The sequence below is a fragment of the Siniperca chuatsi genome, linkage group LG10 (assembly GCF_020085105.1).
Source record: "Siniperca chuatsi isolate FFG_IHB_CAS linkage group LG10, ASM2008510v1, whole genome shotgun sequence".
Lineage (NCBI taxonomy): Eukaryota > Metazoa > Chordata > Actinopteri > Centrarchiformes > Sinipercidae > Siniperca > Siniperca chuatsi.
In genome coordinates, this window is record NC_058051.1 from 26,028,955 (window position 1) to 26,056,582 (window position 27,628).

At 42.2% G+C, this 27,628-nt stretch overlaps 2 protein-coding genes and 1 long non-coding RNA gene across 6 annotated transcripts in view; 1 reads left to right on the top strand and 2 right to left on the bottom strand.

Annotated features, from left to right (window-relative positions):
• The window catches only part of LOC122883685 (lysine-specific demethylase 9), a 7,406-nt gene extending 375 nt beyond the window's left edge, over positions 1–7,031 (bottom strand). Inside the window, exons 1-7 of one of the 2 annotated variants that reach the window (XM_044212716.1) lie at positions 6,411–7,031; positions 5,157–5,836; positions 3,529–3,666; positions 3,050–3,192; positions 2,697–2,864; positions 2,465–2,573; positions 1–2,329 (exon numbers count right to left, since the gene is read on the bottom strand). The exon at positions 1–2,329 is cut by the window's left edge and continues 375 nt beyond it. In XM_044212716.1, coding sequence (XP_044068651.1) covers positions 1,793–2,329; positions 2,465–2,573; positions 2,697–2,864; positions 3,050–3,192; positions 3,529–3,666; positions 5,157–5,836; positions 6,411–6,975 — 2,340 coding nt within the window. In that variant the 5' untranslated portion in view covers positions 6,976–7,031 and the 3' untranslated portion in view covers positions 1–1,792. The remainder of the gene's footprint in view (positions 2,330–2,464; positions 2,574–2,696; positions 2,865–3,049; positions 3,193–3,528; positions 3,667–5,156; positions 5,837–6,410) is intronic. The other variant, XM_044212717.1, reaches the window with a different exon arrangement.
• A 1,142-nt stretch (positions 7,032–8,173) lies between these two features.
• The window catches only part of magi3a (membrane associated guanylate kinase, WW and PDZ domain containing 3a), a 113,807-nt gene continuing 94,352 nt past the window's right edge, over positions 8,174–27,628 (bottom strand). For 2 of the 3 annotated variants that reach the window (XM_044212747.1, XM_044212746.1), the window contains 13 exons: positions 25,287–25,484; positions 23,009–23,632; positions 20,623–20,654; positions 19,620–19,884; positions 19,023–19,117; positions 18,532–18,724; positions 17,112–17,327; positions 15,815–16,000; positions 15,496–15,589; positions 14,128–14,203; positions 13,751–13,888; positions 12,575–12,713; positions 8,174–11,292 (listed from right to left, as the gene is read on the bottom strand). In XM_044212747.1, the coding sequence (XP_044068682.1) occupies positions 10,283–11,292; positions 12,575–12,713; positions 13,751–13,888; positions 14,128–14,203; positions 15,496–15,589; positions 15,815–16,000; positions 17,112–17,327; positions 18,532–18,724; positions 19,023–19,117; positions 19,620–19,884; positions 20,623–20,654; positions 23,009–23,632; positions 25,287–25,484 (3,266 nt within the window). In that variant the 3' untranslated portion in view covers positions 8,174–10,282. Of the gene's footprint in view, positions 11,293–12,202; positions 12,276–12,574; positions 12,714–13,750; positions 13,889–14,127; positions 14,204–15,495; positions 15,590–15,814; positions 16,001–17,111; positions 17,328–18,531; positions 18,725–19,022; positions 19,118–19,619; positions 19,885–20,622; positions 20,655–23,008; positions 23,633–25,286; positions 25,485–27,628 lie in introns of all 3 variants that reach the window. The other variant, XM_044212748.1, reaches the window with a different exon arrangement.
• Positions 14,212–17,242, top strand: LOC122883700. Its single transcript, XR_006379695.1, has 3 exons — positions 14,212–15,187; positions 15,274–15,334; positions 17,118–17,242. It is a non-coding gene; the product is annotated as an uncharacterized LOC122883700 (long non-coding RNA).

A 27,628-nucleotide genomic window follows, 5' to 3' on the forward strand; every position in this document is an offset into this window, starting at 1 on the left:
ATATGACAGTACTGTAACTGTCAATTTATTTCTACATATTTCTGACCATTCTGCTTCCTGAATAGGATCTAGTATGTATAAAAGGCATAATTTTCAACTCTAATAATTGTTTGCTTCCAGGTGACATGCAGATGTAGAAATCAATTAGCATCATGTGAGCAACATTTTTTATAAATAGAAAAACAAAACAAAAACAAGATACACTATGGCTGTTTGGCCAATCTCCATTTTACCATACTACTCATCAACAAAAATACCTCACAGCTTTTAATGAGGCTAACCGTGTACAGTACAAGGCACTAAGAAGTCAGTGGTAGAGCAAAGGCAGTGTCACACCATCACTTCCTTTATAGAAGACTGCTTGTAGAAGACTACAGAATGAAGGCCTCTGTGAGGTTCAGATGAACAGTAAATGTCGTACTCTGATCAGAAACTTTGGATGACCATGTTCAATGTGAAGATATTTTAGGACACATTATTTAGAAAGAAATGTGAAATTTACTTCCATCTGTCACATTATAGAACATTGTCATGTTCAGTCTTGGATAATTTTGCAGGAGGCCTCATTATTCCAGACTTTGCTGGAACTATGGGAAAAAACAACAGGAATTCGCAGTATAAATCCACACAATTACACTGAGGAGAGTGGACACAACCACAGTAACCCACTACACCGGTGCCTTCATCAACCCAGTGACATTACCAGCTAAAACTAAAGGTGAGAATGAATTTAAATCAACTGAAAAATGACTTGGGTGCACTGACGGCATTCACATATTCCCAGCTACAACAATATAATATTTACATACCAAATTATGAAGACATGCTCCACACCTGAAGAAAAGATTCAGACAATTATTGCTAAGTGCAATAGCTGTAATTCCTTCGTCATTTAGAGGCGCTATTATATTTAAGATAATAATCTTAAATATTCATCACAGGTTATAAACCTGTGACCATATGTTGAGCTCAATCTTAAGAAAATAAATAAAATATCCAAAACAGTATCAACAGTAAGAAATAGGACGCTGTATAAAATGGCATTTAAATTAAGAATTGCGCAAACTGCAACTTATAAAGCTGACAAAAAGTTTTAAGTGCTTGTCGTTTAATTAGATAATCATATGCCTGTAAATGTATCTTCTTCAATTTAAAATAAACATTTAAAGTTTTTTTTTTCAAAACAAAAGACATCATTCATTTTGATTATCCCATGTTTACTGGTTGTTACCAATCCAGGAAATCCAACATGTTCCAAGCATTTGATTCAAATGGCAAAGTCCCAGTTTTGAAACTGAGTCAACTGTATCTTCTGGGTAAGGTTAGTCTATAAGCCTATGTCACTGAAATGAGTATAATGTCAGTATCATGCTTCCAGAGTAATCATATACTTAGTATGTATACAGTCATTCCACCTGCACTTGAGAAACTGCCACAGACTTCCATCTCCCATTACATAATTCTATCAAAAAAAGAAATAGCTGAGCTTTGAACATAAATTAAAAATGTGTCTCTTACAGTAAGTGGGGCAACTTGTATTGTCAGTTTAAAAATGATTCTTTACATGATACACACCTTTTGAATGAAACAGTAGAGAGTTCCAGTTTAGGTGCTATCAAATATAAATAAAATGTGTTACATAGTCCCATTAAACAAAACAAAAAAACAAAACATCTGGGAACATTTTAACCAACATGTAAAGATTTAAAAAACTGTGAAGAATAATTTAAGTTGAAAGGCTTCCTGATTGATTCAGATGTCCATTTGGGGTGGGGGTGGGAGTGGGGGGGTGTCATTTAGGGAAATGTGCAGTGTGGCTGAGGGCTTTTGGAAGGGTGGGCTCTTTTGAAGGTGTACATCCAGAGTGGACTGGTTCCAAGGAAAGGTGGGGAACTTGGTATGTTGGGGGCAAATGAGCGGATTTGGTGGGCTGTGGAGCGGCTGGCTGAGGCTCCTGGGGAGGTGTTGCTGGCCTCTGGAACTCTGGTTCTTCAGTCTTTGCCACCCCACCTTGGACGTTGTCTCCCTGTGGTCGTGCACAGGGGGTTACGGTGGCATCAGGCCTGGCTGGGGAGGAAAAAGAGACTCGGCCTGAGGTGGGACTGAGATCACTGGGCCTCTGCTCCTCCTCCTTGTCCTTCTCCCCTGGATGGTACTGTTTGAGGCGGATGTGCCAGGCCAGGCTGCAGACTGCAGACACCGTCTTAAACTGGTGGATGACGTTCCTCGGAATGAAGTAAATGTCGTCGTCACAGAGCTGGACACGGACATAGCGGATGCCTTCCCTCCTCAGCTGGTTGAGTTTGGCATCGTCAACCCACTGGACACACTGCATGAAGATATACAGTGGTTTCATGTTTAACATTTTAGCAGTATATACTACCTATAGTATAATAATCCAGCAAAAAGATTTGTGATGTGACACACATCCTAATGGATTATGTATGAAAATTCCAGTTCTCACCTGAGACACTGGGGGCTCATACAGATCTAGCTGCAGCCTCTGGACAACTTCATTGAAGTCCCCAGCATGGAAACAAACTACATCTTTGGTTATCCGAGGTCGGTTATTCCTGTGACATATTACAAAAAAGCATAAAACACACAGGTCAATACTCCTTCCTAATCACATACCATTACGAAACATTTATGACTATTTACCAACATTTTTATTAAAACACATTAAAGACACTCACCATTCTCCAAAGTGCACTGCCTTCAGTACCCCCACAGCAGCAGTGCTCTGCCAGTCAAAACTCTGGCCTACATGGTCAGCGTGGGCCTTAGTTCGGTCCTCAAACAGAACCTCTCTGGGTTCACTGGCCCTCGGCAGGTAGTGTAGATTTTTTATCTCATTCATGGACCTAGGCAAAAGGATGTGAGGATGGGAGGGGATAGGGAAAGTACAAGGAGACAGGCTTTCAGTCTACACTTTCACCATCATGCCTAAACTCATAATCACAACTGTTTTCCCTATATTTTCATAACAATTTCTATCATATGAATGTGGAACTGTGTTCATAGATTTCCTTTGTAGCTGAGGTTTTACCTGCGTCTTTTGAAAGGCGACTTGGGCATGTCAGCAGTGGGTACCATTTGTTCTCCTGGTCGCACCCACATGATGGGCCCATCGTCACTCTGAGAGCGACAGTCCAGCTTCAGACTGGAGAGGCTTCCCCACGGTAGGGTCATCTGTTCTTACACACACACACACACACACACACACACACACAATGTTACAGCAATAACAATGCATCAGCAATGGAGGTATTATGGAGTGTGGTACTTGTACTTCTTAATGAGCTTCCTGAGAGAAACATACTGTATTCAGCATATTAAGTGTGAGGTCTAGAGGAGGATGCACAGGTTATGGATCCACTACGAGTTCAAGTCCTCCAGAGCAAAAACACATTGTTCCTGCTGTGACTGCCATGACGTGGTTCAGTACACAAGGCTTTGTACAAACTTTTTCCCCAATATGGTCCTTAGAATATTAATAAATATGATAAAAATAAATCTTCCTCTGACCTTGAGAAAGGGTGACTCCTCCAGCATGTCAAGGAACTCTGGGAAATAGTCTCCAACTTCCTCATCCACAGCTCCCACCAAGCTTATCTGCCTCATGGGTCCGGACCGGTACGTTCCTGAACAGTAAGTCCGGCTCACCTAGGACAGGAGAAGCAGCTTATGTCATTCAGTGTGTCCCATTCCATACTATACATAGTCGCGCACATCTAAATACAGTTTAAGGCAGGTGCTTGACCAATAGAAGACAGCAATGAAAACATAAAAAGGGTCCGCACACTGTAGCTCCCTTAAGTGCAATTTATTGGCACATCCACTAATGTGGATAGTAGTGGATGGATCATGTTTTCATTCCCATTCCATACTACACACTAAACTATGTAGTAATTGTCTTAGAATACAATTTAAAGTATAATAATAAAATCAAGATAACCAGGTTTTTTTAGTATGCATACTGACTGTTCTCAGTACTTCATTTTGTTACTTTTCGAGTGTGAACACACTACAAACTCAAAACCTGCATAGATTTAGTAAGTAGTATGTAATTGGGACACAGCTCTCGTCAGTTGTTCGACTGTGCATTAGCCTCTGTTGTAGATATATTTACAAGACATGATTGTTGATGCTATAGCGAAACTTAAGTGGTCATCACTGTTCTACTTTGAGCAAAACAAAATTACTGCTCCAAGGAAGCAGTATGTAACTTAGAATATTACTTCTGTCCAAAATAATCCTTCAAGCTAGAGGTAGAATTTGCACTCTCATGTGATTATATGTTTTCTATCCAAAGGCCTACAGTATGCAGTTTTATGTACAGCACTGACCCAATAAGGGCAGTAGATACAACAAGGCATTTTAGTGCAATCATTCTGCTCTCAAAGCATCAATTTATTCTCTGGACTCTCCAGTGGTGAAATTATTAAACTATGTCTACTTTCCCTGCATGAACAGAAAACCGCTGAGCTCTCTGTGTCCTCTGCAGATCTAACATCACACATGCAGACATCCTGGCTCACTCTTTCTCCTCTCTGCCATCTTTCTCAGGGAGTGAGAGTAGGTATAATGCTGCATGGAACAAAAGCGACTCCATTAGATCTCTCGAAGAACAGGAACAACTTAGCACCAGCACTGGTTTTTAGACTGAACAACACCATACTTAACATTGAGTCAACTACTGGGTGGCATGACTGTGGGTTGGCCGGGGCCTTCAACTTGCTGTGCCTTTCCACAATGTTGTCAGTGCATTACTGTACAGCTGGAGACTTATTTTTATGTCCTAAATGGACAGCAGTCTACTAAAAATAATTGTTTTTTTAATATATGCCCCCTCAGCCACTATTATAAAAGGATCTAATTTACTAATTTATAGTTTTTTTTAGTTTCTTAATTAAAATCAATTATGCTTTGTATCAGTAATATAAAAAGGTAACCAAAATCCATATTCCTTAAGTTTAGATTTAGTCTTCTAAAAAGTCTCTCTGTTATGCATCCACCTTGCCTCTCACAACGCAACATGAGGTCTGACCCCTGCTCTCATCAGAGGCTATGATCTATGAATTTTTGTGATAAAAGTGCAGGATTTTGTCAAGTGCAATGCCAAAACCTTTGTTAAAACCAGGAGGACCACTTGCCTTTTGACATACCTGAGAGTGAAAGTTGGCAATAGTGGTGGTCTCAATGTCTTTCTTGCCCAGTATCTCCATTTTGACTGGTGTGTTGGGGAAGTTGAAGGCAAAGTAGTCCAGGAAGTCAGGTAGGTAGGCCGCTGCACTGTGCACCACTGCCAAGGCATAGGAGGCTGCACCTCTAGGCTTCTCAGCAAAGGCCAACTCCAGAAACTCCTGGGCAAAGCACTCCATCTCAGCCGGGCTGAGACAAGCTAACTCATCAGCATAGGCATGCAGAACTGATCCTCCACCATTAGCTTGCCGTTCCTCATGCATGAAGCGTCCGCACCAGGTGCCTGTCTGGAGGCAGGAGCTGCGGATGAAGTGGTCTTGGTGGGAGAGGAAGGGGATGTGTCCCAGTTTGAGAGCATGGAGGTAGGGTTGGTGGTTGTCGATAGTGTCTCTGCCAGGCTGGCGATTGCTTTCGTGCTTCACGGTGCCAGACAGAGACGGCTCAGGGAGAATGGGCAGATTAAGATCTGCTCCAAGCCCTGCACATACAGTCTGAACCGCTTTGTTGTGCATGTATCGGACCTTCTTGGCACTGTGCTCATCCTCGCGGTGCTTCTTCTTCTTCTTTTTCTTCTTCAGGAGATATTCCTCCAGTGTTAGAGATTTGACATTCTCATTGTGGGGCCTTGGCTCTACAGGTAGAGGGAAAAGTAAAAGTCAGAGGGGGCAGGGAGTGGAGGGGAAGCTGTATTTTGCCCCAAGGCCCTGTTGAACCCTACATCTGATTATTTATCTAAACAATGCATAATTAATTAAATTAGCAATGATGATTCATAATAGCATGCTATCCACATGCACAACATTGTTGTACAGGAGCTACAAAACGTATCTATTATCATACACCCTCAAATGATTTACACTAGACAGCAGACCACCAATTTCTAATATTTTGGGGGGCATATATATCTATTTAGTTCTTTATAATGGCAATTGTGTACAGTGTGCCTCACCTGTAAGATGACAGGTAAAAAGTGCAAAAGTGACTGAAATCTGTTATAACCAAAATACTAATTTTAAATAGGCCTACTGTTACAGTACTAAACGCTAATGAGTGAAAGACTGTAAACCTCTTGCAACTTGTCAAAGACTTATGCTGATCCCTGGACACCACTTTGGGAACCCCTAAAAAATATATTCCATTCCATTTTTAAATAGGATAATATGTTACACCCCCCTGTTGTATATGCACAAAATAATAAAACTCACCCTTCTTTTTCTTCAGTTCAGCGTGTTTCACATTTGCCTCGGTATTTTCCTTCTTCAGCTTCAGTTTCAGGTCTTTCTCCCTATGCTTTTCTTTGAGATCCTGGGGCTTGGCCTTGACCATTTTGAGAGGCGTGAAAGTGAAGAGCGCAGGTGGCTCGGGGGGCACCGCTCGCTTCTTCTGCAGCTGCTCTGGTACCTTCCGCGGAGGAGCAGGCGGCAAAGTCGGCTGCAGGTTCTTCTTTGTACCGTTGGTGAGACTGTGATTATGGTGGTGATGGTGGTGGTGGCTGTGCTGATGGCTGTGCATGACATGTTTGTCTGCGCTGAAGTTGTGGGGTTTAGGATTTTGCTGCAGCTGATGCGGCTGGTGGGTCCGGTGCTCGGCGTGTTGGTGGTGATGGAGCTTCACTTTCTTCGCTTCTTTCTCAGACCTCTCCCGTTTGTCAGCTGACGGCGACAGGTCCCTTTTCTTCTTTTTTTTCTTCTCTTTGATGAATCTATCAAGACTATCCCTTAGCTTTTCCTCTTCTACTTTCGCATGGAGCAAGTCGACTTGCGCTGCCATCTTTGCACGTACAGTACATTTAAAGGTCTCGGGATTCCTACTGCGCAGGTCCTCGAAAAACTGTAGTCCTTCTGACGTTAGTTTGTAGTTTATTTCAATATGTTGGGTCTGTTGCGCACGCGCAACACGTGGAACTGTGGGTTATGTAGTTTATTGATATTGCAACGCTACATGGGAGTTGGAGTTCATACTGCACTGAATGCGTGCTGTTTCGCACGCACACACTTCTGCTCAGCTGACGTCATGGTTAAATTAAGCACAGCCACAAGAGGCAGTGCTTCACCGTTTAGAGCCGTAAGACATGTTATCAATGAAGCAGAACATACTACTGTTAAAAAACAACATTCATTCATTCATTCAACCTCACAATAATATACTGACATACTGGAGGAAACAAACAAGGCTGACTTGTGTGGAAGGATAGCTTCACAATTTTCAAGGCTGTCTTAAAACAACAGTCAGGTCCCAATATGTTCATTGACACAAACCGTTTTTGCTTGCTGTAGCCTAATCGTTCTACTTAAGAGATCCCTTAATGCACATTCAGTGTAAGTGATGGGGGACATAATCCTCATTCTGTGCAAAAAAATACATTCCAAAACTTATCTGAAGTTATTATGAGGCTTCAGCAGTCTGAGTTAGACAAATCGAGTGAGTGAGTATCTTTGAGACTTACAGTCTTTTTAGTACAAAATTCACGCTTCATGTTACTATCCCTCCACCACAGCTGAACGCAGAAACACAAAGAGGTTACGAGGGTTAAGAGACTGTAACTTGGGAAGATAACTCAGTCTGAAGCCTCATATTTGCTTCAGATAAACTTTGGAATGTATTTTTGATTACTGTGGATTTTGTTCCCCATCACTTACATTGGAAGTGCATTAGTAAGGGATCTTGTAATGGTCAGTATGAATGGGATGAATGATTACAGCAAGCAAAACCTGTTTCAGTGTACATCGGGCACCTGACTATTGTTTTAAGGCAGACTTGAAAAATTGTGAACCTATCCTTTAAGAGAATCTGTGGTGGCAGTTAATGTTGCAGCCGCACACCCACCAATATAAACTGTATATGAGGCAGAAAGGAACTTGGGAATCTTGTAACAGGCCTATGATTGTCTTACCAAAGATAAGTAGGATATACTTTATCAATATCACTCGTTTCCCTAAATCAACAAAACAAATGAAAAATACCTCAGTCACGTTTATTCAGTAAACCTTTATTTATCAGTGCATGAACAGAATGCCATGACCAGATTATTTCTTTTCACCCATTTTATATCATTTCCTCTCACTTCCCTTAAAAAAATAATGAAACGATTTACAGAGGATTTTTTTTCTGAATGAAGGCAAATATTTATACAGGTGCTGTACAATTTATAAACATTTACAACTACCATGATGTCAAAACTAAAAGACTTTTTTTTTTATATGTTGGAGCAATGCAAGGCCACAGTATCATACATGGTAATGGCATGAACAGTAAATAATACAGTAGCCCATCATATCAACAATAAAGTGGAAAATAAATTAGTAAGTGGTCTCACAGACCAATAGATACATGTGTTACTTCTGTACATCCTTAAACAGGCTGATAGTTCAAGCAATGACTAGTTTGTGAATAGCAGTTTATGAACCACTAGATGTCTCTGTACTCCACAATAGCAACACTGAAACAACACTAAACTTTGTCTTCAGAGCAGGGCACAACTGATCCCATATTTTAATCTGGGACTTAAATCCCTGTTTGATTAAATTTGATAAACTTTATAGAGTAATTTCAAATAGGACTCCCAAAGAAGCAGTCAAGCCTATTTTCACATTATGCACTGTGTGCAACCACCAAAATTAACTGCATTCTTAGGGAGTCTGCCTTTATTTTTAACACAAACATGACAGCCATGATTAACAATTAAGCAAAAATGTACATACAATTTTTTTCTCACATTAAGGGTCATGTACTAAATAAAAAAAAAAATTGATCAAAAATAGATTTGGAGGTTAGAATGAGGAAAAATGTGTTTTTGTGCCTACATTTATGATGATAAAAATACAAATATCTCTTAAAGTTTTAATAAGTTGAAGGCAGAGGTCTCACTTCTTACAATCAAGCTCTGTTAATTCAACTCATCTAAATTATTTGTCAATATATGTGTAATCACTTTGTTAAATAATATATGTTTTGGATTAAGTATAATCGATGCTACAGCGATATCTAAAATACATAGGCCTACCAGTCAGCTTGTATACATACACACATAGCCAGAGGACCTAAATACAGAGCTGCTAACAGTAAACAACATTATGAATCAGGCTCACGTGACTGTTTACAGACCATAAAATCTTAGAAATAGAATGTATAGATTGTCGTTTTTATAGTGTTAGTATTTTAGATGGTGATGCTTGTCTACACATTCTATTTCTATCATTAAGTCCACATCAAAAGTGAAATGACTCAGAATGGATATGTGTACTGTTTACATATCATTTCAATAAATTACATTATGCTTTATTATTATCACACATGTAACAAACATTAGAACTATAACCACAAGTATCTGGTCTGGTGATTGATGCATATAAAGTTTAAGGGTAGTCTGTCCACCCTCCGATAAGCTAATGTAATTCGAGTGTTTTAGAGTCTTCTCATGTGTATGAATACAGTCACGCATACACTTCACAACCCTAGTCGGGCTCTCAAAAAACAGATAGTAAATGACTTAGAAGACACTCCAATTTTAAGTGAAACGCACCAGCCTCACTCTTTTAGTACATCCATCAGTGACAGCAACAGTGAATCAATCTTGCCAGGAAGAAAAGCAGTGATTGCATGAATATGTCTTAAAACTTCAAAGTGACAAAAAAAAAGAAGGATCCTTCATCGAGGTGGCTAGACAGGGAGAGCAGTTCATCTCATTACCCACTAACAGTCTCACAGTGAGTGCAATACGGAGCAGCTTCTTTATAACCGGAGTCCCTGATTGGCACAAAATAGACTTCAGTGTCACATCCAAAAATCACACTCAGACCCAACCTGTTACACACATGTCCACACATCATCGTACAGTACAAATACTCATGTAGGTACAAGCACGCATGTCAGATCAGACATCAGCAGCTTGATGCAAACTGACCGAGGCAAACTGGGTGAAAAAAAAAATCATAAGCAATGAGAAGCGGCGTTGCTGGTTACACAGTGATCTGCTTTCTCCGAGATTGCTAAAAACAAAATCCTTCCATGTCCATCTTTCAGAGGCTCAGCTATCTCTCTCTATCGCTTAATATACGCAGAGAGTCCTGCGAAGATATTAAATATCCGCGTATGTTGTGTCCGCCTGGGACTGGATCTTGGCAGAACTGGGAACTTTCCATGGACCAGGGGTGATGGGAGCCTTCTTGCTGGTAGTGGTCCCGTTGCAGCTGGGGTCCTGGATGCTACTGCTTGAACCTCTGGGGTCCTTTCTATTCACCTCTTCAGTTGGCTCATGGTACTTGCTTTCCCGATATTCCTTATCCCCCTTCTCTCTTCCACTCCTCCGGCTCAGAGTGCCACCATCAGCATCTGACCCTGCCCTCTCCCTGTGCACTTGGGAATGGGATTTTTGTGCTGCTGCCTCTTGCTCAGCCCTTTTATTCTTCTTGCGGCGTTCACTGGTCCCCAAGCTTTTGTCTCCACTCTCTGTCGCCCCCCTCTCTTGCCAGTAGGCTGCATCCTCCTCCTTGTACCTCCAGTCCTTCCCTTCTCCATAGGCAATGCTGGGCTGCTGGCCAGCTGGACGCCTGGGGCTCTGGGGCTCCACCAGGTTCTTCAAAGGCACAACAGGGTCATGTTCCCTCTTGGAACTCTTCCTGGGGCTAGAGGAGCGGTGGTCTCTCTGCCCTTGGGTTTTCCTTTCTTTGCTCATATCCTCCAGAGATCCGCTGTGGCCTCGCTCTGTTTTTCTGGGGCTCGGAGACCGCTCTCCATGATCTGCCCAGCCTTCAGTGGCTCTCTTGGGACTAGCAGGCTTGGAGTCACTCCTGCTTGGTTTTCTGGTCTGGGTGCTGGGGCTGGTGGTACGCTTATGGTTGTGGTGAGAGAGCTGCTGTCCTCTTGATCTGTTAGCCTGCCTACCGTGCTCCTGCCCAGCACCAGGGGACCCAGATTCCCTGGGATCCCGCCCAGAAAACTCATCAGGGGCGGTTGTTTTGGGTGAAGACGGGGACACTTCTGAGGTAGAGAGGGAGACAGAGGATGGAGATGCTGGAGATGACTGCCCGTCAGATACAGAAAGTCTGGGAAAGCTTGAGGTTGGAATGGTTACTTTGTCCTTTGAACCTAAAAAACAAGCAGTGGAGAGTAAGAAAAGGTTCTAGCTGAGCAAAGTATTGCTGCATAAGCTAAAATATCCTTTACATGGGATAATTACATACAGATAATTAAACACGTCATGCAACAGAAGCAGAATATGCTCATATTGTGAAAAAAAGATGTTTTCCACCTTACTCTCTTTCTGTAAAAAAAAAAAAAAAAACCTGTAATATCCCTCTAAATATTTGCCTTGTTTGAGATATGTATCAGACGACGACATAGCCATCAATGGAAAAGGTGCTAGTGTTCACCCAGCACTGACGTTTCAATTTCCCCCCAAGCTGATAAGAATTGCACAGCTGTGATTGAGAGCAGATATATGCAGCAGAAAACCAGAGAGAGAAAAAGAAGAGTGATGGACTTAGTGGTGCTGAAATGAGCTTTTGGATTTCTAGGAGCAACAACTCGTAGAAATTCATTCTAATGTGGTCTTTGGATTGAAAGGTTGATGCCAGTGAATGCACACAGATCCTTTTACCATTTGTCACTCACTGATCAATATCTAGTTAAGGACTTTTCTCCAGGTCTCCATCTTCATTCACGCTCAGGATGAGGTGTGTGTTCAGTGGCATCCCAGGTTTTGTAATACCCTTAAAAAATAACTTGCGGGGCTGTGAAGCCTCCCAGCGCTCCTGCAGGTCTGTTCGTTCTTCTAGGACTCACTGCTTTGGTTTAGCCCTCCAGGGGAAGAGTAACTCTGCTTATGATGCATTGGGTGTTTACTGAGTCACAGATAACTGATCTATTTCAGACTGATCATGGGGATGAAGGAAGGGACAGAGAACGACACTTAAATCTGGGAGATGAATCACTTTGAAAGGAGAGGTCAAAGGCAAAAGTAGGAGTACAAGGTTTACCAAGATTATTAGGGACAGACCAAGAAAAGCAGTGAGGCCTTTAGTGATGCTCTGGTTTCATGTAGAAGCACAGGGTGGAAGAAGAGTTCAGACCTATAGGAGGAAAAGATAAATAGGTAGAAATAGACAGCCGTGCCGGTGCAGAAAACAGGAGCAGATAAAAAGCACAAGAGGTAGATCAAGATAGAAGTAGTGAGATAGAATGTGAGGAGAGAAAGGTCAAGAGAGAAGCTCGCAACACATGCATGAGAATAAAAAACTCAGCACCCTGGTATCAAGCATATCCATACAAAAGCTTCTATATATGTATGGTTAATATGCTATTGTGCAGATCTATATGCAGTGGCAACAATGTGTGTACATGATGCATGCATCTCTCAGCAGTCACTCACTGTGATCCGGGACTAAGCCCTGGCCATGTCGAAGCAGCAGATGAACTTTACTGCCTCCTGCTTGGATCAGCTCAATTGCCCGAGTGTGTGTGATGCCCTGGGTGGCCTCGCCGTTGATCTCCACTATTTGATCTCCGACCTGTGAATGCAGATTTAGTCCATTCTTACACGTCACAAGTAGCGAGTCTTTCAGAATTTACTAAACAAGAAGAGTAAGTCCAGTTATTGTTCTTTTAAGTGAGACCAGAGGTTTTCAAACTGTGAGGCACGCCGCCTCTGGATGGCGCGGGAGAGTGCATGAGGTGTAGAGGGAGAGACGTGAGGCAAAAATACTGCGTGAGGTGAAAGGGACAGGTGCATGTCGGTGTTCTAAAAACAACAGGAAGTTAATTATTGTAGTTTGGCTCGCTTACCCACACGGTCAGCAGGTGGAGCTGCAAACTGGAGAGGCTGTGACACAAAACTCATGGCAATTCAGGTACTAAAACCCTCAGCGCCAGATTTTACTCCTTTTCAGAGTCATAACTGAGTCAAATCTGAACACGACATGATACACATGTTTTTACTTTCAGTGTGACTTACACTTCCCAAGGATATTATTATCCGATGTCCATCGCGAATAAATGTCCTTATAACTCCAGAACTCACCTGATTATCATAATGTATTCTTCAGTATCAAAGTAATCCAGTGATAGTTGTCTGTACCTCCATGGGTACATTGCAAACAAAAACTAAAACTAAAGCTAATAGCTAATTCGGCATACTTTTAATGGTGCAACTTTGCAAAAATGTCAACAAATATATATATATTTTAAAACGGGGCTCAAGTTGTAGCCGACAGCTAACTAACTGTCTCCATAGCAACATTATACTGTCTACATCCCTCAAAGCCCCTAAATTATGGGAACTGTAGCTCCAAAACTCAGAGCATTATCCCCCAAATAGAAATGAGACAAAGAATAATAATAGGAGTGACAAATAATTCCAAGAATTTTAACTTTTTGATGGGGTGGGGGCGAGGGGGGTGGGGGCAGTTGTCTTGATTTTGTCTGAGGTTTTAGACTTTGAAAACCCCTGGGTAAGACCTGTCAATTTAATTTAAAGTGCAATAGTGCAAAGTAGTATTACCCAGTTTATTTTGAGGACAGAGACAGACATGCAAAAAAAAAACCTCACATGTATCCTGCCATCTTTAAGAGCAGGCCCGTCCTCAGCCAGTCGCAGGATAAACAGGCCCATGTTATACTCTTTCCCTCCTCTCAGACTGAAGCCGAAGCCCCGCTGGCTGCGCTCCAGCTCCACCACAAAACAGCCCTGTAGTTCACAGACAAGAATATGAGCTTTTGAGACTGGAGCATATCTTGACAGACATGCGATAAAGGTTCCAGGTTGTAGTCAAATAGACAAAACTTGGGAAATCACCGTTACATGGTTGATATGTATTTTAGTGCAGTGGTCTAAAAGTTCAATTGGCACCACAGCAGAGTGAGTAAATTACAAACATCATACACTGTAAATTGAGAAACACTTCATAATTTTGGCTATGTTCTTACCTGCTTAGAGCCTGACATGATGAGTGTTCCCATCTCTTTTGGTAGGAGAGAGTTCTTCAGCTCTGTGTCACCATTCCTACCCCAGAAAAGACCACAAACACATTATAATGTGACCAACATACTGTAGGTGATATTTAGTCATGTTTTATTACAATATGGTACAATATTTCTTCTTTAGATGACAACTGAATTGTCAGCATAGAAATAGCAAATGAAGTAGACATAAAAGTGTGGTGAAACAATTAAAGAAAAAAAAATACTTACAAGGTTATGTAAAAATGCTGACAATTTCAACATGTGTTTCAATATGATCCAATACATACAGTTACATATAATTACATAAACTGTGATGCTGTGCAAATATGCTATCAGATATAAACAATATTCATATATATATATATATATATATATATATCCACTCAGTGCTGTCCAAGGTGCTTTGTATATTCTTCCACCAGCTTGTATGTGTCATGTTAGCAGTAATGCCAGTATGTGAGCTACAGCACATGAAAAGTATAGATGCTCTATATTGTGAAGAGAGTAGAGAATAAGTCTCATTCTCTTCCCCTTCTGCTATGTCCAGTATGAGCCACGCCTTCATTATAGCAGCATGAGCCTCTTTCTGTTGGTTTCATTATACAACGCACAGAGACCAATGTAAATCCTTCGAAGAGCCATGTTGCTTTTACAGTTCAGTGGCAAATAACGGGGGCATACTTTAATGCTTCGCAGAGCTCATTACAATGCCTTTGTGGGAACTTAACTGTGCTGACACACTATCTAAAGAGTCTAGGCCTTCTTAGCAGCTCTGGCATGGAGAAGAGTTTACACACTTCATGCAGCCAAGCTGACAGCCTCAGCTCATATCTAGCCTGGGCTGACCCAAGGCATGTGTTTGAGATTAGACTGCGAGGAGGGAGGCTGCTGCCGAGGAATGGACAGGGGGCTAAATGAGGAGAAGGGGAACACATGCTGATAGGCAGCGAAACGGAGCGGGTGAGGGCGAGAAATGATGGTGGAGAATTGCTGCTGCAGCAATGGATTAAAAAGTCTGACACAGGTAATCTTGTTTAAAAAGAAAGATCAAAGAGGAAGCGAGACTCCCTATTAATCTGTCTCTTTTTCTTTGCTTCGCCATCCAAACAGTGACCATGGGGGGATTTTCTGTCTTTCTGGATAACAAGGAGAGTGTGGGCCACAAGAGATGGTAATGGGCCACATTGTAGCACAAACCAGAGTCTGCTTTGAGAAGATTGGGGCTAATTTATGGTTCAAGTGGCAGAACCTGTATTAGACCGTCTCCAGTAGTGTGTGAGAGGGACACTGGCAAGCTTGTGCTTGTCTGGGAGGATATGTATATTTGTGTACCTGTCTGGATAGCTGGGAGGCTGTTGGCCCACAGCTCTGTGTTGTGCCGAAGGGCTCTGCTTGGCTGAATTAGTTCCAGATGGAGGAGCGCTGTCTGTAAAAACACAATTCATACAACACACCAATTTAATATGGCACGCAGATCTTGTGATCTGCTACTGAATGCCACAAAGCAATCTCAAAACCGTCCTTTTGACTACTTTAATGGAAATGTTGAAAGTGGATGAACATTCCCATTATCTTATTCCCAGAAAATACTCCTGATATTCTTTCTGGAAGTCAGCTTCACAGGACTGAGACTTTCTTTGTGCCAACCTACCATCTTCAGGCACAACAGTGAGGGTGACAGAATTGCCGGCATCCTTAATGAGCTGGACGATATCGTTGTGCGACAGCTCCATGATGGTCCGGCCGTTGACAGCAGAGATACGGTCTCCCACCTTCATCTGACCTATGCGGTCTGTAGGGCTGCCCTCAATAATACGGCCAATCTTGTGAGGTATAACTGAAACAGGGAAACACAGAGCAAAAACAAAACGTTATACACTCTTTCTCTGTGCTGGACAGTCAGTCAGGGACAAAGATGGTGCACAGTGACCTAAGGTTTGTGTCTTTGGTCTTTGTAAGCAGAGCTATTGGGAACCTAATCAATATATGGCTCCTAATGTAAAAACATGAAATGAAGGTGTAAAGGAAATGTGATATAAAGGTATATATATATATATATATATATATATATATATATATATATATATATATATTTGAAAAAACCCTAACAAATAGTGAATAACAAAAACTAAGAGACAACACCCACGCTAGCAGCTGTGTGAGGACACAGTAGTGCTTTGAGCTAAATGCTAACATGCTCACAATGGCAGTGTTTACATACTGCTTTGCAGGTATAATGTTTAACATGTTCACCATCTTAATTTAGCAAACTAAAATTTTGACGAAAAGTTAAGGGATCACCAGAGATGTCACAGTTAATCCTGAGGGGGACATGAAAGCCAAATTTCACGACAACCCATCCTATAAATGTTCAGACATTTCACTCAAAACCACAAATGTTAACCTCATGATGGCGCTCGAGGAAAAGTCAGGGGTTTAACAAAGTCAGCAGGATACATCTTCTAGAAACCATGAATGTCTGTACATTTGTGCCAATCTATTCAGTAGATGTGCAGAGATTTCACTGGATACATGACCACTTTGACCTGCTGGTGGCCTAATATGAAAAGTCAGGGGATCACCAAAGTCATCCTTTGTGGAACATGAATGTCTGTTGAAAATTTCATGGCAATCCATCCAATATTCGTTGAGATATTTCCATCCTGAGAGCCGCGCTGCTAGCATGGCTAAAAACCAATAAACAACAAACAAACTTGTAGAAAAAAATGTTGAGAGCCATCAGCTGTTCACTTAAATACTTTTAGACCTGCTTAAAAATATAAATTATTATTTTGGGTATGTGTACTGTAAATGTCCTTATATTCACATTTCTTGTGTATACTGCAGACCACTGTTAAGTCCTTAAATTTCCTCATGCTTTTTATTAATTTGATATAACATGATTTTTAAAAAGTTGTATATAAGATGTGTTTTTCTTTATTTCTGACCTCCAGGTGGGGGCTTGTTCTTTGACGTGAGGATAACAAAGCCAAAGCCCTCGTTGTCTTTGCGCTGCAGAGTAACGTCAAAGCACTCCGGCCGAGGGGTCTGAACGGGCTGGACGGCGTTCGGAAACTCGACACGAGGCATCTTGGGAGAGCTGTTGACCAGGGCGGACGCTACCTGCTGGGGTTGCTGACTGCTCTCCTCTTCTCCATCACCATCTGACAAATGACAATGCACAGAAACATGAGGGAATGCTTACAGCCACGCATTTGGAACAACTCTTCTCAAATGGTTACAAAATTATATCAATCTGGTAATGACACTGTATGCCTATTTATCGTTTCTGAAAGGACAGGGTCAGCGCAGATGGCAAATGACACTGCAATTCGTCACTTTCACCAAGAGGACAACACAAGTGTTTATTTTGAGCAGGAGTCATTCAGATTTAGCTGACATACATTTTAATCCATGAACAAATATTCGTCAAAATGTTCCCAATTTGTCATTCTTGTGATCCATAAATAATCCAAAACACAGCGGCTTTATTGAAGACAGCCTTTTTGCTGTGTTTATTGCAAACGAGAAATACAAGAATGTCAGCTATACACTTGAGATGAAAGCCCTTTACAATTTGTTATTCATAAGACAGGCTGATCTACCTCAATCTCTCTTCATTGTATGTTTGTTTTGCTGAGTCCCTGTTTTGTCAGTCGGCATCAGGGAATCTCTTTCTAAACCCCTGCTTTGAAAGCATAAACCCTTACATGATTGATGCTTAATTTCTGCAACGTGATCAAAGCTGTTGTTGCAATACATCAAATCCAAAGTAATTTCAAAAAGTGCTTGTACTATTCATGGAGTGGTTATTTATGTGGGTAAACAAGCCTGAATACAACAGGGGTTTGTGCAGTTGAAAAAGAAAATTCAGCATGTTCTTTTTTTCATCCTTTGAGATGTAAATCAACTACCATCTGATCTAATCTTCACTGCCCTTCACACAAGTCCAATCAGCCTCGACAGATAAACACAAAGCAAACAATCTTCAACTGTTAATTGTGAGCCACTTTTGCTTTTTTCCTGTTTTGGTGGATGAAACATTTTTAATTCCCTTTCCTGTGATTAAAGTAAATACAGAATCGTCTTTCAAAAACTTTATTTTTCTTTTCAGGAAAATGTCTGCATAGAATAATGTCCTAAAAGTCAATTTTGGTCGAACTTCATTTATACAGATTTATCCGCAAGGAAGTCATCCAGAACGAATTTAAAGGATTAGTGAAAAGAACCCTGGATCAAAGCCTTTGCTCAGAGGTCCTCCTCCAGCATACTGAGCTAAACAAAAGGAGTAAAAACAAGAAAACCGTGCTTAAAAGCTTTAAGTGCTCTCAGAGAAATGTAGAGCTGATTATTCAAAAGCAGACCCACCTGAGTGTGTCAGTTTCCTGCGGACTGTGAGCATGACTTGGCCGTTACGGGCAGCATTGGTCATCAGCTCCAGCACTTGTTTGTGGGATTTGCCCTTGACTGGCACACCATCTATACAAAGCAGCTCATCCCCTGCACGTAGGCGCCCGTCCTTCTCAGCTGCACCGAGTGGCACGATGGCACCGATGTACACCTGTGGAAGAAAGAGGAGAGAAATAGCTTGACACACTGATCTGAGCCAGAGTGAGCGTGAGGATTGACTGGCAGTGAGGTAAATAATCAGTTGAAATCCTCTCAGTAGCTCTGAGCATTTGATGTTCTATTTCTGTTGATCTATTTCCCCATTGTGTTACAGCAATAGTAGAAATTCAGGCTATTTAAGTAACTGAATGCAACTCAAATATTGATTCTCTACTATCTGAGGGTTTGGGATTCTAGCAGCTTGCCAAGCCTGGTTGTAAACGGCTGGACCATGCTGGGCTGCTACCTACCGGCTGATCCGGCCCCTCGCCTCCGAGGACTCTGAAGCCAAAGCCTGACTCCTGGTTCCTTTTGATGAATACATCCAGGTCCTTAGAATTAGGAGCTGAACACAGAAGAGGAGAGGAGGGGAAGGTTTTTATTTAAAACAGCCATGAAAGACAAAACACATTAATTATGCTATCTGTGTGTGTTGGGCATGTGGGCAATGTGTGTATTTTATAATGCAGTGGTTCTAAGCCTGCAGTCAAGATATCTGAAATTATTTCATCAGTTAAAGAAATATTTTATTCTGATTGCTTAAATTACTTAGATCTATTTCATCAGATAAAATGCCCTAAAATAATTTAAATTCACAAGTAGCGATTAAATTATTGAAATTGATGTATTGATGAGTTGATCAACGGAAAACGTTTGTTCTGTTTCAAATTATTGTAAATTTAATACCACATAACATGGAAAATCATTAGCTGCAAGTCTCGTCATACACAAGCCTGTGCATCCAAGATCATGTTGAATGGTGGCAAGTGGGTGGCCCTTTGCTTTCAACAGGAGTCCTGAGCCATGGGGGCTGAAAACCACTCGTGCATTACATCATGTACACTTACGCTTGCTGTCCAACAGGGCCTTGGACTTGAGGTAGAGCTCAGATGCGTCCGGTTTGGGTGAAGACGAGCGCAGGGTGTTGGCAGGGAAAGGGAGCGGATTGGGGGGCGCCTCCGGCTGGCCAAGGGTCTCTGTGCTGTTGATCATCTCCTGTCGCTGCGGCTGTGTGATGGGCTGGGAGCATGGATGGGGCAACTGCTGGGGTATGGGATGGGGCGCCTGTTGAGGAGCAGGCTGGGATATGGCTTGGGACATGGGAGCTGTGCACTGCAACACAGAAACACAAGCTGTGATGTAGTGATGAACAGAAAGGTCAACTATGACTTCAGGTTGATGATTATCATACTATAAGGCAGAAAATCCACACAAAAATTACTTTCTTTTAAGAACACTGTAAACGTATTCCTATCCCTGTATAATATACCTTATTTAATAATACATAATAGTATATATTCTATGATTTTATACCAATAATTTATGTAGAAATGTAGCCTGGACAGGAAAATTGATTTAAGGTGTGCTTACCCTCCAGAATGACAATCCCAAACTATTGCACTAGTCTTAAGTTTTTTAAAAATAGTACAACCACACATTGTAAATCTGTGTTGAACCAATAAAACAGTATGAGTAAGCCTGTTGCTGCCTCAGCTCCTCTCTATTTTAAGAGTGCAGCGTGGAGGAGCAGCACAGGAACAAGCTGTTGAACATGGCATATCATCTTAAACACCCATACGCAGAGGGATGTTAAGTTGCTGTTTGCCAGGAGCCGGCATATTTACCCACATGCAGTTCCAGAAATAACAGCCTGGCTAATGTGGGCTCACTGAATAATGTAGTTAACAACAGTTTCCACAGAACACACACTGAGTGGTGCTTGCGGCGGGTAACCAAGACAAAGTAAAAACCTCTTCTGTTTAATAATTCAGCAGCAGTTTTATCATCACTATATACCTTGTTTCATCCTACACAATGGAAGAAACATTACAAAAATTTGCTTCGACTCACTGGTTTTAGCGATTTCACAGGAGATGTCTGACCTGTAAGCAGAGAAGTAGAAGAGATTAAATTATACATTAAATTAATTGAGAAAACAACAAACATCTATTCAAACATATGGCTTAAAGGCTTAAAGTTGTACTGGTTCTTTCTTCACTCCACTGACCTGTTGGCCTTCAGTGGTAGAGCTTCACAGAACATCCTCTCCCACTTTTTATGCAGACATACTCTGCACCTTGATCTGCACTTAGTCACTTAGTGAACGTATTACCTATAAGTAATACTACCTATTAGGGTTTGTAACTGTTTTTTAATGCCTCTGTCTGCTTTCCTCTCTGCCAGTGTGTCACAGTGTAATTCAACCAGTAGGGGGCAGTATACTCCAGGAGCAAAAATGGTTTACATGTCAGTACAGGATGGGAGACACAGAGGTGACCCTAAGCCATGGGAAACATGCACTTCTCTGGGTTAAACCTGCCAGCTGTTTGCTACGCTACTAGAACACTGTAAATTCTCTCAATGTCTGCAGCTTTTCATAACCAGTCAGCAACAGAATTAAATTAATGAAATGTTTTAATGAATGTTTGCTGGTGTAGGTTTAGGAGAAATTAATTAGTAATAACGTTGATTAATTCCTTTTCAAATAAAAGTACTGGCTGTATCTCCCTGGTCATATCATCATCATATCTTAGGCACAGAGTGCAGTACATATTCCACGGGGAAGGGTACTTTGTCTCATTTCCATATTTAAATCCAGAACAGGGATCGGGGCCAAATAATTTCCTGTTTCATTTCTTTCTGCTGCTGTCATCGGAAGGGTGGGAGTCCTAGCCCCTGCCTGGGAGTAAAGCCTAACCTAATCCTGGTCTATGGGTGACCTGAGGGAAGCCCTGCAGCGCTGCTCCTTTTAGTCCTGGAAAGCTGTGATCTCCAGCTCCTTTGTAAGCAGTAACACACATGCATACTGCATATGCACATGCACTATCAAAAAAAAATTATATTTAAGCCTGGCACAAATGGGCCAAAAGTTAATAACAGCAGCACGCATGCACACACACACACACACACACACACACACACACACACACACACACACACACACACACACACACACACACACACACACAGGACAAGCCCCTGGAGCTCAGAGCAGAGCCCAGCTGAGTATATCTGATATGTGGGTGCAACACTGATCTTTCGAATGTAGGCTACTGCACTGCGGTAAAGGCAAAAAGGAACAAGCCCTTAAAATCAGTGAAAGCCTTAAGTAAGAAGATGTGTATGATTACCCACCATGCTCTTTCTCTCCTCCCTTCCTTCTCAATTCAATTCAAAGAGGCTTTATTGGCATGACCATATTGAGGGGGGGTCACTCACTGTTTCTCAAAATGTGGCAGGTAAAGACATACTCTGCTGCTAGACTGCAGCTCTCTATGTGCTCTCCCAACAGGATTGGTATTTTGTTTATGTTGGTTATGTGGTCAAATTCAGGATGTTTGTATTTGAATTTGGGGAAATATTTTGTTTGGACTTTGGGGAGCCATGATTTTTTGTCTCGATGGCCAGGCTGTGCTCACTGAGTCTGTACTTTGTCAAGGTAGTTATTTGTTTAGTGTCAGTCACTGTGGTCAGGTAATCTGCCACACGATACTGTCTTTTAAGGGCCAGATAGCACTGCATTTTGCTTTGTGCTTTTGTTTGTGTGTTCTAATTGGTGATGTAGTTTTGTTTCTTCTCTCTCACTGAAACTGCCATCTCTCTTCGACTTCCCAGCCCAGCTCACCATGTGACGAAGCACGACTTCCTCCCTCTTTGGCAAGGTTCACGGTGGATGATGCAGAGTTGGTGTAGACCAGAGCGTGAAATTGCTTTATTTAACATTGGGAGAATCTGTGTGTCCAAGCAATACCTACAGAACACCGTAATCCATCCTGTTATTTCTAAATTAAAACATTGTACATGTTACGTGAAATCTCGCCTCAACTAAGTCAACGCTGGTCTAACAGTGTTGCGTTCTCTCAAGAAATTAATTTCAAATGCAAGCGGGTGGGCTTCTCACCTCTGTTGTTTCACTCACTGCTTTCTTTTGGGGAATTGGAAAGTAAAAGAGAGAGAGAGACAGACTGCAGGCAACATAAAGCTGTGTGGGGATTAAAATTATTTCAGAAGCGTGGGGCTAGACTATCTCCGGGCACTAACACCTGTTTGTTGTCTGAACAGTAACCTGAGTAGATTATTATAGACAGCAGCGATTTAACAACAGAGATGTCACAGCATCAGCACTGTAACCCTGCCAGCTGCAACATACTTCTAAGGATTAGTTCAATGTTGCAGGCTTACCTACGGCTGCAGTGTACACTTCCAGCAATGTGAACTTTCATTTCTGCCAACTCACCTCCTCTGAGCACCAGCACCGTGACCTCACTGCCCACAGGCAGGTCTTTGAGGATGTCCACCACCTGGGAGTGGCTCAACGTCTGGACATTCTGTCTGTTGATCTCTTTGATGACATCGCCCTTCAACAAGCCGCGGCACCACTGGGCATCCAGGATCATCTTCACCTTTTGGCCTAGGGGGCAATCTGCGATGGCGAAGCCAAAACCTCCAGGGCCTTTTACCAAGGGCACACTCACCAGCTCTGGCTGTAAGAGAGTGGTGTCAGGGCCTTCTTGGTTGGGGACGTGAGGAAGGTGGTGGTGGTGAGGATGGTGATGGTGGTGGCGTCCTCCGTTGGTCATGGGTGGTACTGCAGCAGTCTGTCTGGGGAGGGTTCCTCCATCTGGGACCGTGTAGTGGAGGTCCTGTGGCGTGGAGGTTGAGGGAGAAGGGGAAGTGTCCATGGAGGTGCAGAGGCCTCCTGAGGCCTCCTCACTGCTACTGGAGTCCTCAGGCAGGGGGTAACCCCGGCACAGGACCATGTCCACATACTGGTTGATCGGGATAGACTGGAACATCTGCACCACATCAGCATGAGTCTTCCCCAGCACACATGTCCCATTGATGTCCACGATCACGTCACCTACAAGAACAAATAGCTGTTACGCATTTGTGAAATGGCCAAATTTGACAGTGGGGACTGAGATCACTACATCACCACACAAAGGCAAATTTAAAGTCAAATAAAAGAAGAGACACTAATGTCCCTGACGTAATTATCACAATAAGTGAAATGATAATTATCTAGCTGGATTGTATACGTACAATCTGTATCTGTTTCTCCTTCTGCTCTAACAACTCATTAGAAACTAAAAAAAATGTTAATGGGGATGGAGAGAGTGAGCAAGAGCACAAAATAGAATAAGATCACTGACATACTGTTCTTGTCTTTCTCCTTTCATCTTCCTGTAAGGGGGGAGACTCTCATCACCCCTGGCCTGGCTACGATATAGGCCTGGATGGCTGGCTGAATTGCTGACTGGTCAGCTGGCTAAATGCCCAGTGGAGGATTCAGCCCACCTACACAATCAATACCCTTTCCTAGCAAACACAGCTAAGGTTTCACTCTTGAAATGAGCTCCATATCCCAATGTAGTGCCCGTTCAGACCCACTACATAGATCTAATGACTTATCTAATAACTAAACATCCACAAAATAATACAGGTACTGTAAGTGAAAGATAGTGTCTCACAAACTTAAAACATTCTACCCTTGGCAAAAATAAATGCTCCAGGCCTGTAGTCAGAAAGTCTTAAATCCAAAAGAAAGCTTACATGAAGTTGTTACAGTTCAGTGCTTGCTATTATAACCCAATTCAATTAATTACATTCATTTTTTGGTTTAATCAATTACCCTCCTTCTCGTGGGAAAAGAAACATTGAAAATAATTACTCTCTCTCTTCCACTTTCATGTTGATTCTCAGCAGCAGCACTGGTGTGACTGTATTCAATGCAATATATATAACTGTAATGTGAATTCTGAGGCACTTCACTAACAGTAATTCAAATTACAACAATCACCATGCATGTGATCACAGTATTTATATATACAATAAAAGGGAACTTACTGAGCCACTAACATGTGGGTGCTACTACAGCAGCGCTAGTAAGTTTATATTAGGCAGACATGCAAAGCTAAATGTTGCACACATGTCTGTGTTGCAGACTACTGTATATAAGCAGATAAGCAGGTTTGTCACCCGCTAGCCATGAAAAGACAACAGCTCTGCAGGCCTATTAAATCTGTAATATACGGCTGCATATAAAATCTGGGTGTCGACCATAGACACACAACATGTGCTTTATTGACGGAAATTTCCTATTTTTAGATCTGCTCCACTGGACACTGCCTATAAACTTTTGCCATTGCTTGATCAAGCAATGTGACTGATTCACTGTAAACTGTTCGGTGTTTTTTCTCTAAATGTGTTTGTTTGTGTGTACTCAGGGTACATAAAACTGTATTATGTACAGTACGTATGCTGATGCCAAGCCGAGTGTCACTGTGTGCATGGGCATACATGCCAAGCAAACAGTATACATTGAATGTTACACTGGATTATGTTTTGTTTAGACAAGTAAGCCTATTTGTCTCTCCTTAAAACTTCTCTGGCAATTCCTCCTTGTGTGACTTTGCATTGGGAACATGTAGGATGGCGTCTAACCGCTAAGCCAAAGTGCAATCCAGATACCGGAGGGCACTTTTATAAACAGTAGGTCTGTGGGGGATGATTACCTGAGGCGATTTTGTTGTCATGCGCGGCAGGCCCATCCGGAAGGACGTTTTTGACCTGAAGGAACTCGTCGGATCGGTCTCCTCCAATGATGGTGAACCCAAAGCCCTGGGGGCTTTTTCTAAGTGCTGTCTGCAGAATGGAGCCCTGCAGCTGAGATGGATCTCGCGTGAAGCCCCGCACTCCCCTAACAGGCTCCTCTGTTGTAGGGATGACAGTGGAAAAAAAGGAGAGAGATTGACAACCGGTTATGGACGGGAAGTGTAGAAAAATATCTATTTAATGGCCTAATTACTATTATTACTATATATTAATTGCTTCTGTTTACCCGCTTGAACACATTACACAGTTCCAATTAATAGTGAGATATAAAATTCAGCTTTTATGTTAAACATGAAATGAAGTCACAGTGGCATTAATTCTATAGGAGCAGCACATCTTTAAAGTTAAAAATGTGGTATGTGAGCAAGAATGTGTATGTGAAATTGAACCTGGGATATGAAAAGAAACTGAAAAGCTTGCTCATAAATTGCCATCTGTCTCCATCATAACAACATTCGCACAGTGACAACATGTCTGGCAGCACGTCACTCACTGCTAGTAATTACACAAACACTCGAAGAACATCGTAATTTAAGTGCAAACTCAAACAAATCACACACACACACACACATACACACACACACACACAACTTGCAAATCTACTGCTCTGTTTGCAAAGCCAGTAAACATCCAGTTATTGCAAAATGTCTATATTTTGCCCCAGTCTCACCGCAAACAACAAATTCCTTTCACTACAGTGATAAATCCGTCCTGAAATGCACCTGACATTTTCCAGGTAAACTTGTCATTGCAAATTCCCTTTGTGTTGCCTGCAGGATGTGTAAATGGGGCAACTTTTTAGAAGACAGGAAAGAAATTATATTTGACAGTGTGCGCGTGTGTGTGCATGTGTGAGAAAGAGAGCGAGATAAGAGCGATGAGATAGAAAGAGACAGAGAGAAACAGAGTTAGCCTTGACAGAAAGAGGGACATTCTAACTAAATCCTAGCCCGCCCTTCCTCGTGGTGTGAGCCTATGAGATTCTGAGTTATGTGCTGTGTCCATGCATGCTGGGCTTCTTCTCTGGCAGTTCCCACACTGATAGATGGTGGGACATCAATCTCATTAGGGAGGGTACAGATAGAAGTCCCCCCTTCCCCCTGCCTCCAACACCATTCTCAATGTGTCATGGGATTGTGATTTGCATAATTGCATTGCAATTGGCTGATAAATGTGACCGCTCTGAAGAAGAAAAAAAAAAGATTATGCCAAGTATGATTAACATGACATTCCCGCATCAGAGCTGTGTCAGAGTGATATTTTCAAGATTGTATATGTGAATTAATGTTGCGCAAGTGTATGCATGCAGCTGCAATAATATGAAATGAAGGGGTGAGCATGTGTGCCATATGTATGTTGTTTGGCAGGATTAATACATACCCATACAGACTGCCCAGGCATTCCACATCCACACACTATGTCAAGAGACTGTCAACAATGTTTCTTACATGATCACCATGAAACACTGACAGAGGAGTAAAGAGAGAGGGGGGAGTGGGATGGGAAGGGGGCTACACACCAAAGCCATGTTTACACGGTCTTGATTAAGCTGTGGGCCACAAAGGAACAGTCTGTATTCTCAGGGGTGAAGTGAATATATGTCAGACAGGATTGTCAGCACTGTAATTATGGCTAAGCACAGTGCTGCGCTTTGCTCCTGGGCTCTGCGGTATTGTCTGGGAGGTCAGGCTAGCCATTCTTGTCAAAACAACGTTTAGATGCCACCTCACGCACATCCACACACTTGCACAAGACCACTAGCCATTAATTCTCATTAACAAGGGTGGGAAGGTGCAGGGTGGGCACAGGGGAGGCAGTCGAAGCTGGAGGCGGTGGTACACAGAAGCAATATCATCCACAGACTGCAAAGAGGCTCAGCTGTGGGAGGTGGGGTCTGCGTGCAACAGAGTGAGGCAGACAGTTCTGTCCAAGGGGTGTCTGAAATACAGAGGCTAGTTGGAATACTAATGCAGTTGTGCTTTGTGTGTGCACGTACAGAAGAGTATAATAATTCTTATTCATTTTACAACAACACGGGGTTTCCGCCTCTCAGACCTTTACATTGACTGAGAAGAGGGTGATTAGACCAGTCAAGCAGCAGCATTCACCACAGGTGGTAAATGATGAACAGATGACCCAGTAGAAATGCAATTTATGATCATAAGTCACTTTCAAATACAGTCATCTCTGTCTCCTTCTCTGCGTCTCTACTATCCCTCCCTCCCTTCCTCTGTTCTAAAGA